Source organism: Panthera pardus, unplaced genomic scaffold (assembly GCF_024362965.1).
Source record: "Panthera pardus isolate Hobbes unplaced genomic scaffold, ASM2436296v1 HiC_scaffold_10, whole genome shotgun sequence".
Classification (NCBI taxonomy): Eukaryota; Metazoa; Chordata; class Mammalia; order Carnivora; family Felidae; genus Panthera; species Panthera pardus.
In genome coordinates, this window is record NW_026526655.1 from 7,110,406 (window position 1) to 7,123,634 (window position 13,229).

Below are 13,229 nucleotides of genomic sequence, written 5' to 3' on the forward strand. Positions count from 1 at the left end.
GGCTGATGGCTCAGAGCCCGGAGCCTGCTTCCGATTCTGTGTCTCCCTCTCTCTCTGCCCCTCCCCCATTCATGCTCTGTCTCTCTCTGTCTCAAAAATAAATAAATGCTAAAAAAAAAAAAAAATTTAAAAAGGCAACCTAAAATAATACGTGGTGATGATAAGAATCATCATCTTCAGTGCCAAAACCCGGTCTGTGTTCAGGGCCACGACGTGGAGGCCTTGGAGACGCTCTCGGTCAGAGCAGGGAGATGCCCTGCTCCTAACAGTCAGCTTCAGACACTCTTCCCGGGAGGTTTTTCAACCGCACACCCCCAAATCAGCATGCCCCAACCCCAAGCGGGCTTTGCTTCCTCTTACCTCGCAGGCAGTGAGCGGCATTGACCTGCCCCGTCGCCCTGGCCAATTGCCTGCTGTTGGGACGGCCCCTCCCTGCTGCTCCCCAAACCTCCATGTGTCGCCGATTCTGTCATTCCTCTTGCACACCTTCCCCGCCCCAGCGCCGACCTGCCACGCCTGGTGATACCTGTGTGATACCTGCCCTCTGGCCTTGGGCCCCCAGCCCAGCCTGCCCAGAGCTTCTGGGACCCTGCCACCTCCTCACCCACGGTCAGCAAGGACGCGCTCAGAGCTCCCTGACCTGGTTCAGGGACCTCCACGGACTGGCCCCAGCACACAGTTAACTCCTGCACTGCCTGCTCCCCTGCCAACTGCAGCCACAGGACCTCTGCCCACTTGCTGCCCCCAGATCAAGCTGAGAACAGCCTTAGCACCAGAGTCTCGACCCTTAGGAGGCATAAAGGCAAGGGAAAGGGGGGAGAAGGAGATGTCAGCGAGCCAGGCGTCCTAACATCCTAAAAATCTCAACGGCTTCCATCTGGATGCGGCCAGCAATGGGTAATTCACTGCCCCTCGCCACCCCCCCAGAGCAGCCGCTCACCTTCCGCCAGCTCTGAAATCCAGAGCTGAAGTCTGTCCTTGCCTGTGGTCTGAATTCGCCCCGCTCCCTGCCCCAGACCCCAGAGAGCAGTTGTGTGATGACCTTGACCTCAGCCTCCTGGGTTTTCTCTCCCAACCCGAGCTCAGGGCAGACAGCCTCCCCGTCCATTTGGCCAGAACAGAAGCCTCTCATTCTCTCTCTCTCTCATCCCCTTGCTGGGAATGGAAACCTCCCCTCCTGCCTGCGGGCTGTGGGTTCCTCGCCACGTTTGTAATAAACTCTGCCCTCCCAGGTACTCCTGAGAGGGATGTCCCTCCAGATGTGACCTCTTGGCCACTCGTCTCTGGCCACCTGAAATCACAGCTCTACTGTCTGAGGCAAAGGATTAGCCAGCAGGATGGGACCTCTCCAATAGATCCCGCAGGGCACACCTGGCATTTAGGGATCGGGACATGAATGCTGGGACTACCGGGGGCTTGCTGGGGTCACGCAGCTGGCCCTGGTGCCGAAGGAGCTCCCTAGGCCCCCACAAGCCGGGTCAAGCTGCCCCAAGGCAGGCCCTTGTCTTAGGGCTCTCTGACCTCTAACACCTTAACACTTGTTTCGCTTGGCTGATTATTTATGGGCAGGGTCATTAATCAAACATCCTCAGACTTGCAGGCAGGTAGGAAAGGAGGCAACATCCCAGGACAAACCTTCTGTATCTGTGTCATTAGGCAAAAAAAAAAAAAAAAAGATTTAAAAAGATACGCTCTGCCTGGAGCAAGGGAAGCCACCCTCCTGAATATTCTAAGATCACCTGACCACCTGCCCCGAAAGGGATTTGGACTGAGGTGAGGGGAGGAGAAGGGGGTTGGGAACTCACCCATGAGGAACTTGGAGGGCGGGGCTTGCGGAAGCCGAGCTCTAGCGTAAGCAGAGGGGGGGCGGTGGGAAGTGGGGTGCCTCAAGTCCAGGTCCCCATTCTTTACATTTTACAGAGGAAAACAGAGGCAGAAAAGGCGGTTCTTAAGCTTTCCTGAGTCTCTAAAGTCGTTGACAACGTAATAGAAGGTCTGCACCTGTAATCAAGAAAGAGGTACCTGCCCACATTCTGCCTCTGCATACAATTTAAGGACCACTTAAACCTCCAGAGTCCATGGGACCCCAGGTTCTGAACCCTCGGAGGGATGTGAAGCCACAGAGATCGCTGGCGTGCTCTCCTGTCTGCACACCGTCCTAACCGGCGTATGCTCCCCTCAAGGATCCCCCTGGTCCCTCGCCACTCTGAGAGCCCGTACCCTAGAAGGCCCATGTTGGGAAGAAACTGGGGTTTGCCTGGACAGTCCTGGGGTAATCCTATTACACCCCTTTTCCCATGAAGAGGGCCCTGGTTCAGATGATGTCCACTATGGTCACCCCAGAGGGAGGGAACCGTTCTGTTACCCAAGTCGGTGGGATGGGGGAGGGCTTGTCCCCACAGCAGCCAGGCATCATCCTATCAGAGAGGCCACTAATCCACAACTAGACCTACCCACCAGAGGATGGCAAGAGGTCTGTCCTCGCAGGATTCAAGTTTTGCATCCCCGAATTCACTGTTGTGGGACCACTACTCGCTGATAGCCCTTTTGAGTTTCCCCAAGACTTTACTTTCGAGTCTGTTCATACGTCTTCCCTTTTTTTTGCTTTGGTTTCCTGGAGTTCTCCTGTTTTTGCAGTCTCTCTCTTGAATGACTCAGAAGATGTTTACTTGAAAGCTAGTTATACAAGCCACTTGAAGCATTTTCCCCAAAGCACATCCTATGAATAGAATAAACAAACTTCAATTCTAAAATGATACTTGAGTGCATCCAAAATTGCAGTGGTTAAACTGTAATTTTCATTGACAAAGACACAGCCACCCAGATATGCAGATTATTCCAAATTCCATCCAATCTGAATGGGAGTGGAAGGCCAGACTCTGAATGGAATATTTAGCCCTGATGACCCTAACTGCAAAGTGTTCTCTTTCTATTCCAAAGTGCTCAAACCGATGGAGCTGGAGAAGAGATCTGAAGGTTTGAAAAAGCCCTGGAAGAAACTGATGAGTGGTCCTCGGGAGACTGATGCCGAACGGGCCAAGGTGAGACCCGACGTAGCCTCAGAAGAGGGAATGCCCCACGCCCTGGACCGAGAGACACAAGACACAGAAGCCCACGGCTTCATCCGAATTCAGAGAAACTCCATCTTCAATCGCTCCATGAGACGCAGAAGCAAAGGCAAAGCCAGAGACGCTCCTGAACAGAACACCCGCCACCTGGCAGGTCAGTACCATGGGCCGCTGGCAGAGCTGTCCCTTGACACGCAGGTGAAGCCATCAGGGCTGAAAGGCCCTGATGAAATTAAAGAAGAATAAGAGGCCTTGCAACCTAGCAAGGACAGGTCCATTAAAGGAAACATTTTGAGGGGCGCCTGGTTGGCTTGGTGGGTTAAGCGTCCGACTTCGGCTCAGGTCATGATCTCACGGTCCGTGAGTTCGAGCCCCGCGTCGGGCTCTGTGCTGACCGCTCAGAGCCTGGAGCCTGTTTCAGATTCTGTGTCTCCCTCTCTCTCTGCCCTTCCCCTGTTCATGCTCTGTCTCTCTCTGTCTCAAAAATAAATAAACGTTTAAAAAAGAAAAAAAAGGAAACATTTTGAAGTTGTTACCTAAAGAATTCAAATTCCCCCAAGATGATGATGAGGGTCCTTCAGGAGAAAGTGTTGACCCAAACTGTAAGATAAGACTGGCTTCTATCGAAAAGAGACAGCTTGCTCTAGGACTCAACAGAACACCCAGATGTGCATGCATCCCAGCAGGGAGGCTTGGAGCTGTCCACATTTGGGTGCGTCTGGGGACAGGAGTTTCCTGAGTGGTGACATCTCACCCTTGTTCTCTCACTGGTGCTGCGACGGCCAGAGCTCCTGCTGTCCTGAGAATATCTGAGATGAATACCTCGGGAATGGCTTTGCAGCTGGATCCCTTAATCTTTTAACTCAGCTCCTAGTATATCTGTCCGAAGTATATTTTATCTGCTCGAAGTGTATTTCTTTTTTTTTTAATTTTTTTTTTAACGTTTTATTTATTTTTGAGACAGAGAGAGACAAAGCATGAACGGGGAAGGGTCAGAGAGAGGGAGACACAGAATCCGAAACAGGCTCCAGGCTCTGAGCTGTCAGCACAGAGTCCGACGCGGGGCTCGAACTCACGGACCGTGAGATCGTGACCTGAGCCGAAGTCGGCCGCTTAACCGACTGAGCCACCCAGGCGCCCCCCGAAGTGTATTTCTTGAGCAGAATGAAGCTCAGAAACTTTTACAAACGGGGGAGTTGTCAGAGCTACGACTGAAATACTATATTCGTGGAAGCTGGGTGAATGGTACATTATATTACTCTCTTGACTTTTGTGTGTGTCCGAAAATCTTAATAAATTAAAAGTTAGAAACACACCCACACGCAAAGGAAGTTAGAGTCTCTGCCCCTGAGGGACCCACAATATTGTGATGATGTCATTCTACAGTAAGTGATGCATCCTACAAGAGAGGTAACGGCAAAAAACGAGACCCTTCTGGTGGGGTTAGGAAAGATTCCTCCAAGAAGATGATATTTTAGACGAGTCATGAAGGGTGCATAAGAACATGGCCAGAGAGAGAACAGGAGCTAACTTGGCTGAGCACTTGTAGGTACTCAGTGCTAAGGTGTCCTTACTATACCCATTGTACAGATTAAAAAAAAACCTGAAGCAAACAGGAATTGCGTCACTTACCCTAAATCACACAGCTAGTGAGTGGCCGGGCTTGAACTGGAGTTTAGATCCTTCTAGTCCCAAAGCCTGTGCATGGGGAGAAGGGGTTAGGGTGGCTCTCTCTAACAGAAATATAACGCAAGCCACATACATCATTTAAAATTTTCCAGGGGCCACATTTAAAAAGGAAAAAGAAATGGCTAATATTCATTTTAACATGTTAGTGAACACAATGCATCCAAAATATTATCGTTCTATCATGTAGTCAATAATCAATATAAAAAATTTGTAATAAGACATTTTGCATTTTTTTTTGCACTCAGTCTTTAAAATCTGTTGAGTATTTTATACTTACGGCCCCTCTCAATTTGCATGCTCAGTTTTCACTGGCAATATTTGATCTGGATTTAGCTTTCATAAAATGTACAGTCAGAAAAAGATTTACATATCCAGATTGTTCCAAATATCCTTAAAAGTTTTCCAATAACTGAACTGAGTATCAGTTTTTACATTTCAATTTAAACTAATTTAAGTTTTAAAAAAATGAAGAATTTACTTCCTGGGTCACACCAGCCACGTTTCTTTTCTTTTCTTTTTTTTTTTTTTTTTCAACGTTTATTTATTTTTCAGACACAGAGAGACACAGCATGAACGGGGGAGGGGCAGAGAGAGAGGGAAACACAGAATCTGAAGCAGGCTCCAGGCTCTGAGCCATCAGCCCAGAGCCCGACGCGGGGCTCGAACCCGCGGACCGCGAGATCGTGACCTGAGCTGAAGTCGGACGCTTAACCGAGCCACCCAGGCGCCCCACACCAGCCACGTTTCAAATGCATAATGGCCACACGTGGCTGGCAGTGGCCCAGGGATGGCACAGGGTTAGAGCACGGCAAGCAGACAGAAAAGCGGATACGGCTGCCCAAGGCCAGGGGCCGGGGGTCTTTCTGAGCAGAAGCAAAGGCGACTATCTGAGATGAGGCTGGAGAGGGGACCCAGGTCGGGGGGAAAGGGTCTGTGGCTTCTCAAGCCCAGTCGGGAACCCTGACACCCATGTAGACTAGAACAGGGTCACTTCACTTCTTGCCATACTCATAACTGCCATTTATGTCCAGACCATAAGGTTTTCATCAGACTCAGAGTTGTATTTTTAAAATGACTCCCTGTTTCCCTTCCTTGCAGTTAACTCCTAAGACAGCCCAGAGCTTTCTGATCCGGAGTCCAAGGAGAAAATGCTCCCCCTGCTCTCGCTGGGGGGAGCGCACAAGCCGGCTTGTGGCGCGGGGCTTCTCCGCCCCTCCCACCCAACAAAACCAACAAAAGAAGGCTTGTGCTCCCGGTTCAGTTTGTGACTTAGGTGTGCGAGGTCAGCTGAATGGGCGCCCTTTCAAAGTCACACCAGAACACTGGCTGACCACCCACCTACCGGCAGTCTGACGCCCCAGGGGAGGGAACTTGACTTATTTAATATCGATTAGGACTTGCGAAGTGACATGTTAAAAGAGTGACACGTTGCAAATGATTTTTGTTCGCTAGAAACAGTAACACCAGTGGTTCTGGTTTTACTGACCTCTCAGACATTAACCAGGTTTGTATCTAAGCTTGCAATCTCATTTCCAATATTCTTTTTTCCACTGAGTGCATCTGCACGTGTGTGTGTGTGTGTACATGCATGTGAAGTTTCTTGCATCATAATTATAATTTTTGTACAGATGGCATACCAGGTCACCAAATACGTGCAAGCCGTGGCAAATTCCCCTCCAGGGGCGTGACCGGAAGAAAGCCCTCTTCCCTCCTTCTTCCCTCCTGGGGTGAAGCTGCTACTATGCAGGGAGAATTGCCTGAAAGGGGGAAGATGCACATTTTCTAGCTCTCTGCCTTTCTTAAATGTCACAGGTTCACTGGAAAACGCACAGTCTGTGGATAAGCCCCTGACCGTGAATGTCCCCTCGGGCAGAATGCCTCGGTGGAGAACCCCAGTACAGCCAGACCCAGGAGCCAAGAGAACAAGGTAAGAGAGGGCAAATCAGAGGAGGGGCCAGTTCATGACAAGATGTATCAGGACCGGTTGGTGCAAAGTACGGACAGCTACAAGGATGTCTTATGTTTGTTTTTGTTTTTTTTTTTAAGTAGTTTTTATTTGCCTGTGTTTAAAAAAAAAAACAAAAAACTTCACCATCTCCTTTAAAAAAAAAAATAACCCATTGTTACTCTTCCATCATAAAACTGGGAAATTGTAGACATTACTGATTTCGAGAAGTAGAAAAGGAAAATCCCTGTGTGGTGCCACCACCCAGAGAGGCTTTAATATGTTGTAACTGTTGCAAGGTGCTTTTTCCTGTTTGTTTTATGCCTATTTTCTCTTCATAAAGTAGGATCTTACTATATATCCTGTCTTCAAACCTACTTAATAGTGTATCACAAACCCTTCTGCATGTTACTAAATATTTTTCTACACAATTATTCAATGGCTATAAAGTAATCTATAGTATGATAGGATTATAATTCATTAATCATGCTATGATTGTTGGATGTTTGGGTATTGTAGCAGCTAGGACTAAATTTAGCTGCTTGTAACCAAAAAACACAGCTTAGAATGACAGAGATCTATTTGACTCTTGAGTGAAAGAAGCCTGGGGGGTTGTGACAGCAACTACTTCATGCCTTCTGCTATCAAGGTGGCTGCCAGAGCTCCGGCCATCACAGCCATAGTTCAGATGGCAGGAAGAAGAAAAGCAGAGGGTGGTGGGGACTCGTGGTGGCCTACTCTGTTCTCCTCTTATGGAGCTTCCCTGAAGCCCACTCAACTACTGGTGCTTTTATCTCATTGGCCCAAACTGACTGGGTCACACGGCCACCTCCATTTGCGCGCCAGGAAAGCCGGGAAATGTAACTCTTTCAAACCAGGTCTGTTTCCACCTCCGGAAATTGGCTCCATACCAAGGAATAAAAGAGAATGGATACGGGGGAGGCAACAGCAATCTCTGACCTGAGGGAGTTCCAATTTTTTGCTGGTCTATAAGCCACACTATGAGAAATATCGTTGTGGCAAAATCCTGATACCCATTCCTCCTTATTTCCTTAAGTTCTTAGAAACTTCGCACCTTCTACAAATCCCTGGTTCAGGGAAGTCGTGTTCCCATATTTGTACTGGGGAAGTACGGGATAGACATCCTGTCGCAGAAACAGGTGGCAAGCATTCTTTTGCTCCCTGACACGGCTTTGACCACAGGCCCTTGATTATACATATAATCATTTAAATACATAACTTAATAAAAAAATATATATACGGACCTATTTCACTTACATGTAATTATATAATAAAGGCAGCTGACTCCTGTTGCCTCTGTTCTGGCTTAAGAGCCAAAGAACGACACCGTAAATATCTTCCCACCCACACAGGATGCTCAAGAGATGGTGGGGGAAGTCACTCTTAGCTCATCCCTCTTGTCCAGGGGTCAGCAGGAGTGACAGTACAAATATTTCACAAGCAGGGCCCAACTGCTGTCCCGGGGGGGCAGCGGAAAGACCCCGGGAGTAGGGAAAAGGGAAAGGACTCAGGACATGGCTATTTCCCAAGCAGCACACAAATGTTTCCATATTTTCACAATCAATAAAAAAGAGGGTAAGGCTAAGGAGACTGGTTACCAGGCTTTGTTTTTGCTGGGGGATAATTGTCAGAGTTCTGGGAGCTGCCCACACCTTCCCACGGGGGTTCCCCCTTGTAGTTGCTGGGGCTCCCTGGAGAGACAGAGCCAGCAGGATGTGGAGAGAGAGGGTGGGGGACGTTCCATGTATGGAACTGGTTCACAGTTGTGGAGGCTTGATGAGTGCAGAATCCGCTCAGTGAGTCTGGGGCCGGAGACTCAGGGAAGAGCTACAGTCTGAGTCCAGAGGAGGCCCTCCGCACAATTCCTTTTTGCTCTGTGAGGTTACTTAGTCTTTGTTCTATTAAGACCTTCAACTGTTTAGATGAGGCCCACCCACATTATGGGGGATAAACTGCTTTGCTCAAAGTCCACTGACTTAAGTGTTAATCTCAAAAAACATCTTCACAGAAACACCCAGAATGATATTTGACCAAATATCTAGGCACCATGGCCCAGCCAAGTTGACACCTGAAATTAACGATCATATCCCCCATTTTCACCCTAGTGAGGGGGTTTCAAGAGATCTCTGTAATCGGGGGGGGGGGGGGGGTGTGGAACACAAGGACCAGAACCAGGTTTGCTCCTGGAAACAAATAGAGATGAGCTGGCTGATGGCCTCATGGAAGGGGGAGGGTGGGGGAGAGGGCAGAGCAGGGAGTGAGGGGCATCTACCCCAAAGGCAAGGCAAGGCACATGTTTTCTTGGAGCCAAGTATAGATCTCAAGGGAGGGGACCAGCCATGAATCACTTTGAAAAGGACTCCACCCAACACGGCTTCCTGCTAGGGGCCAGGTGGATCTTGGCAGAAAGCAGCCGAAAGTGGCCGGCTTGAGAGCTTTGCACCCGCCAAAGAACCATGGCCAGAGACCCCCAGTGAGGTATCTCCAAGGAGCTCCCCACAAGTACCCCACTTTGAGGGCCCAAACAGCAGCTGGGGGGGGGGGGGCAGGAGATGACAGGGCAGGAAGCAGAAGCTTCCCAGCTGTGGCCGGCACTGGGAGAAGAGAGGCGTCCAGAAATAACGTTGGGGTGCACTTTTGAACACCTAGGGAAAGAGAGCATTTGCTGGTAACCCAAGAGTGACCAGAAGAGCTTTGCACGTGGTCTGCCTGAGATTTCACACAAGGCCAAGCACAAGCAGATGGAATTGGGGATGGAGAGGAAGCCTGGGGACCCTTCTCGTTTGCACCCTCCCCAGTCCAGGGGGTCCCTGCGCTTACCTCCGTCTTGTGACATAGTGAGGACAGAGGTTCTGGGGAGCTTATGTAGGTGGATCTCAGGATCCCCACTGTGAGATTTGTTTCTATTATGTTCTCTGAACTAGATGTCTGTGGCAGGGTAAGTCACAATGTATCCGCTATGGAAAAGTTTTCTAGAGGAAAACCTCCTGATGGGCCATCGGGCTCCCAGGGCTTGAGCTATTGCTTTTTTTTTTTTTTTTTTAAGTTTTTATTATTGATTTCTGAGAGAGACAGAGTGTGAGTGGGGGAGGGGCAGAGAGAGAGGGAGACACAGAATCCAAAACAGGCTCCAGGCTCCGAGCTGTCTGCACAGAGCCTGATGCAGGGCTTGAACCCACGAACCGCGAAATCATGACCTCAGCCGAAGACCGACGGAGCCACCCAGGGCCCCAAGCTATTGCTTTTAAAGGTAAAAACCAAAATGTAAGTTTCTCCTGGGAAATGTTACCCTTCGACGGTCAAGAAACTACCATATCAGGATGCGTTAGATGTGACACATCTGGGATAACATTTGTGGGTGTCGCGCATGAGGACCATCCATTCTCTTCTATTCCTCTGCTCACGCCTCATTTCACTAGGCACCCCAGCATGTGGAGGCTCGGACCTTTATGTAAAGTAATGTGATCCCTGCTCTGGCCCACATCCTGTGTCCCCACCTTCACACGTCGTGTCCCTCAGAGTGCCCTGGTTCCATAAGTCCAGTTGTCTCTCGCTATGTTTCCACAGACACATTCCCAGGGCCTGTAGCTACCCGTTCCTGCTGGACGCCCTTTTATTCTAAGTTGGGAAAATAATTCTGTCACCTAGATTCATGCATGTAAATGCAGGTTTTGTGATCTAAATTTAACAGAGGACAGAAGAAAACAGAAAAGGAAAGGAAAGAAGCTTCCATGGTACAAAGGCTGGAAACAACTGAGGAGGGACTAGAGCATCTACCTCATGCAGGGCCCCAAATAGTTTCTGCCTCTTTTCTGTAATTGCTACTATAGTTAGTGTCTTCGTAAAGGTAATTTTAAAGGGACTCATTGAAGGAAATTTTACATTACAACAAAACGTGCAAATCTTGGGCACACGGTGTGATGAATGTATTAGTCAGCTCAGTTGCTGTAACAAAATAGCACAGATTGGGTGCTTAAACAGCAGACGTCGATTTTCTCCTCATTCTGGAGATTTGAAGTCCAAGATCAGGGTGCCACTGTGGTCAGACTGTGGGAGGGCTCTCTGCCTGGCTTGCAAACAGCTACTTTCTCATAGGTCCTCATGTCATGGGCAGAGAGGGAAAGCAAGGTCTGGCCTCTTCCTCTTCATGGGGGCTCCACCCTCATGACCTCATCTAAACCTAATTCCAAAGGTCCTACCTCCAAATACCATCACGTGGGGGTTAGGGCTGCAACGTGTGAATTTGAGAGGGGTGGGGGACACGATTCAGTCGACAGCAGTACATTTTTACATACATATACACCCACTTGACCATTTTTACATAAAGAAATTCAACTGAATGATTTTAAAGGTCTAATTGGCTTTACTAATCCATTCCTGAATCAGGCAGCACCCCATCCAGCAAGTAGAGGGCAGCTCTGAAGGGCGCTACAATGGGAAGGGTTTTTCAAGGCAAGACAAGAATATCATAAACAGGAAGAAAGGATTATTTCAGGAGAGGCCACCTTCATTTGGGGACAAAAGGGTTTCAGTTGGTAGATTACCTCATCTTCCTCTAGGGGGTGAAGAGGGCCCAGGTGACAGATTATCTTATCCGTGCTGATCAAAAACTTCCTGGCTGACCAGGTACAGGCTATAGTCCTGGGGTCTTGAAACTCCCATTAGGTTAAGTGTTGAATCTTGGTTTAATGACTTAGGGTTTTAACCTCAGTGGCACCATCTTGGGCCTGTGATTTTCTTTTTAACACCATCAACCAGACCAAGAAACAACATTTCCATTGGCCCATGAGTCTCCCTAAGACTCTTTGTTTTCTGGTCAATACCTAGCCCTCTCACACATCACCATTTTCTGACCTCCATCACCATTTGCTTAGTTTTGCTGGTTCTTGACCTTCACGGGAATGCGATCGATCCCACGGTGTGCACGCAATGGCGTCTGACTTTCTGAACATACTTTTCCCAGATTCATCAGTGTATCTACATCAGATTGTTCTTTTTATTGCTGAGAAGTGTCACCACTATTTGCTTACCCGTCTTTATGTTGGATATTTGGATTGTTTCCAGTTTTCGACTATCACGCATAAAGTTGCTATGAACATTCTCAGACACGTCTTTTTGTGAATGCATGCATTTGTTTCTCTTGGTGTATGCCCAGGAGTAGAAGTGCGGAGTTTTAGGATAGGTACGTGCTTAACAGTATTAGGAAGAGCCAAATAATTGTTCGAAACAGTTGTACTATTCCACACTCCTACCCGCAAGGTATCAAAATACTGGTCACACCAGGTGCTGGCCAACTCTGCATCTGTTCTAATATATTGAAGTTCCTCAATGTGGTTTTAATTTGTATGTTGCTGATGACAAATGATGTTGAATCCCTTTTCGTATACTCATTGGCCATTCACATATCTTCTTTTGAAGTTCCTCTTCAAGTCTTTTGTGCATTTTTCTAAATTTTATGTTTTTAATTTTTAGTAATTCTTTATATATCTTGAAGACAAGTCCTTGGTCAAATATAGATAGATATAGATATAGATATAGATATAGATATAGATATAGATAGATATAGATATAGATATGGATATTCTACCAGTCTGGGGCTTCTCTTTTAATATTCTTGTCCTTTAATGATCAGAAATTTTCATCTTCATGAAGACTAATTTATCAATTTTTTCCCTTGCTTTTCCTTTTCCATCCTAAGAGATATTTGACTACTTCGAAGTCATAAAAATATTCTATGTTTTTCTTATAAGAACGTTATACTTTGGGGTGCCTGGGTGGCTCAGTCAGCTGGGCGTCTGACTCTTGATTTTGGCTCAAGTCATGATCTCGTAGTTAGTGGGTTTGAGCCCCACGTCCGGCTCTGCCACTGCTTGGGATTCTCCCTCTCTCTCTGTCTCTCTCTCTCTGTCCCTCCTCCACTCCCTCTCTCTCTCAAAATAAATAAACAAACTTAAAAAAAAAAGAGCTTTATACTTTTAGCTTTCCCATTTAGGTCTGTGCTCCATATGCATACAAGTTGCTCTCGAGTCATTTATTTATTTATTTAGTAGATTTTTTTTAAAATTTTTATTTATTTTTGAGAGAGAGAGAAAGAGTGCGAGCAGGGGAGGAGCAGAGAGCAAGAGGGAGACACAGAATCCGAAGCAGGCTCCAGGCTCTGAGCTGTCAGCACAGAGCCGGATGAGGGGCTCAAACCCACGAACTGTGAGATAATGACCTGAGCCGAAATCAGACGCTTAACTGACTGAGCCACTCAGGCGCCCACCCCCCTCCCCCACAAAAAAAAAATCCGCTGACTGCAGACATGTGGATCTTTTCTGGACTTTTATTCTGTTTTATTGATCTAAGTGCCTTTCCTTATGCCAATATCACACTGACTTAAATACTGTAGCTTTATACTAAGTCTTAAAATCTGGTAGTGAAAGCTCTCCTACTTTGTTCTTTTTAAAGATTGTCTTGGATATTTTCAGTCCTTTGCATTTCCATATAAATTTTAGAATCAGTTT

General features: G+C 47.6%; 2 protein-coding genes across 8 annotated transcripts in view; one reads left to right on the forward strand and one right to left on the reverse strand.

Moving 5' to 3' along the window:
- The window catches only part of NEU2 (neuraminidase 2), an 87,823-nt gene that overhangs the window by 48,361 nt on the left and 26,233 nt on the right, over positions 1-13,229 (reverse strand). For 4 of the 7 annotated variants that reach the window (XM_053903634.1, XM_053903628.1, XM_053903621.1 and 1 more), the window contains one exon: positions 4,701-4,766. The exons of the other annotated variants lie outside the window; for them this stretch is intronic. The gene's annotated coding sequence lies outside the window, so the exon portion shown is untranslated. The remainder of the gene's footprint in view (positions 1-4,700; positions 4,767-13,229) is intronic. 7 annotated transcript variants of the gene reach the window in all.
- NGEF (neuronal guanine nucleotide exchange factor) overlaps positions 2,941-13,229 on the forward strand; it is a 74,119-nt gene continuing 63,830 nt past the window's right edge. The window contains exons 1-2 of the mRNA XM_019445535.2: positions 2,941-3,222; positions 6,570-6,684. Of these exons, the coding sequence (XP_019301080.1) occupies positions 2,952-3,222; positions 6,570-6,684 (386 nt within the window). The 5' untranslated portion in view covers positions 2,941-2,951. The remainder of the gene's footprint in view (positions 3,223-6,569; positions 6,685-13,229) is intronic.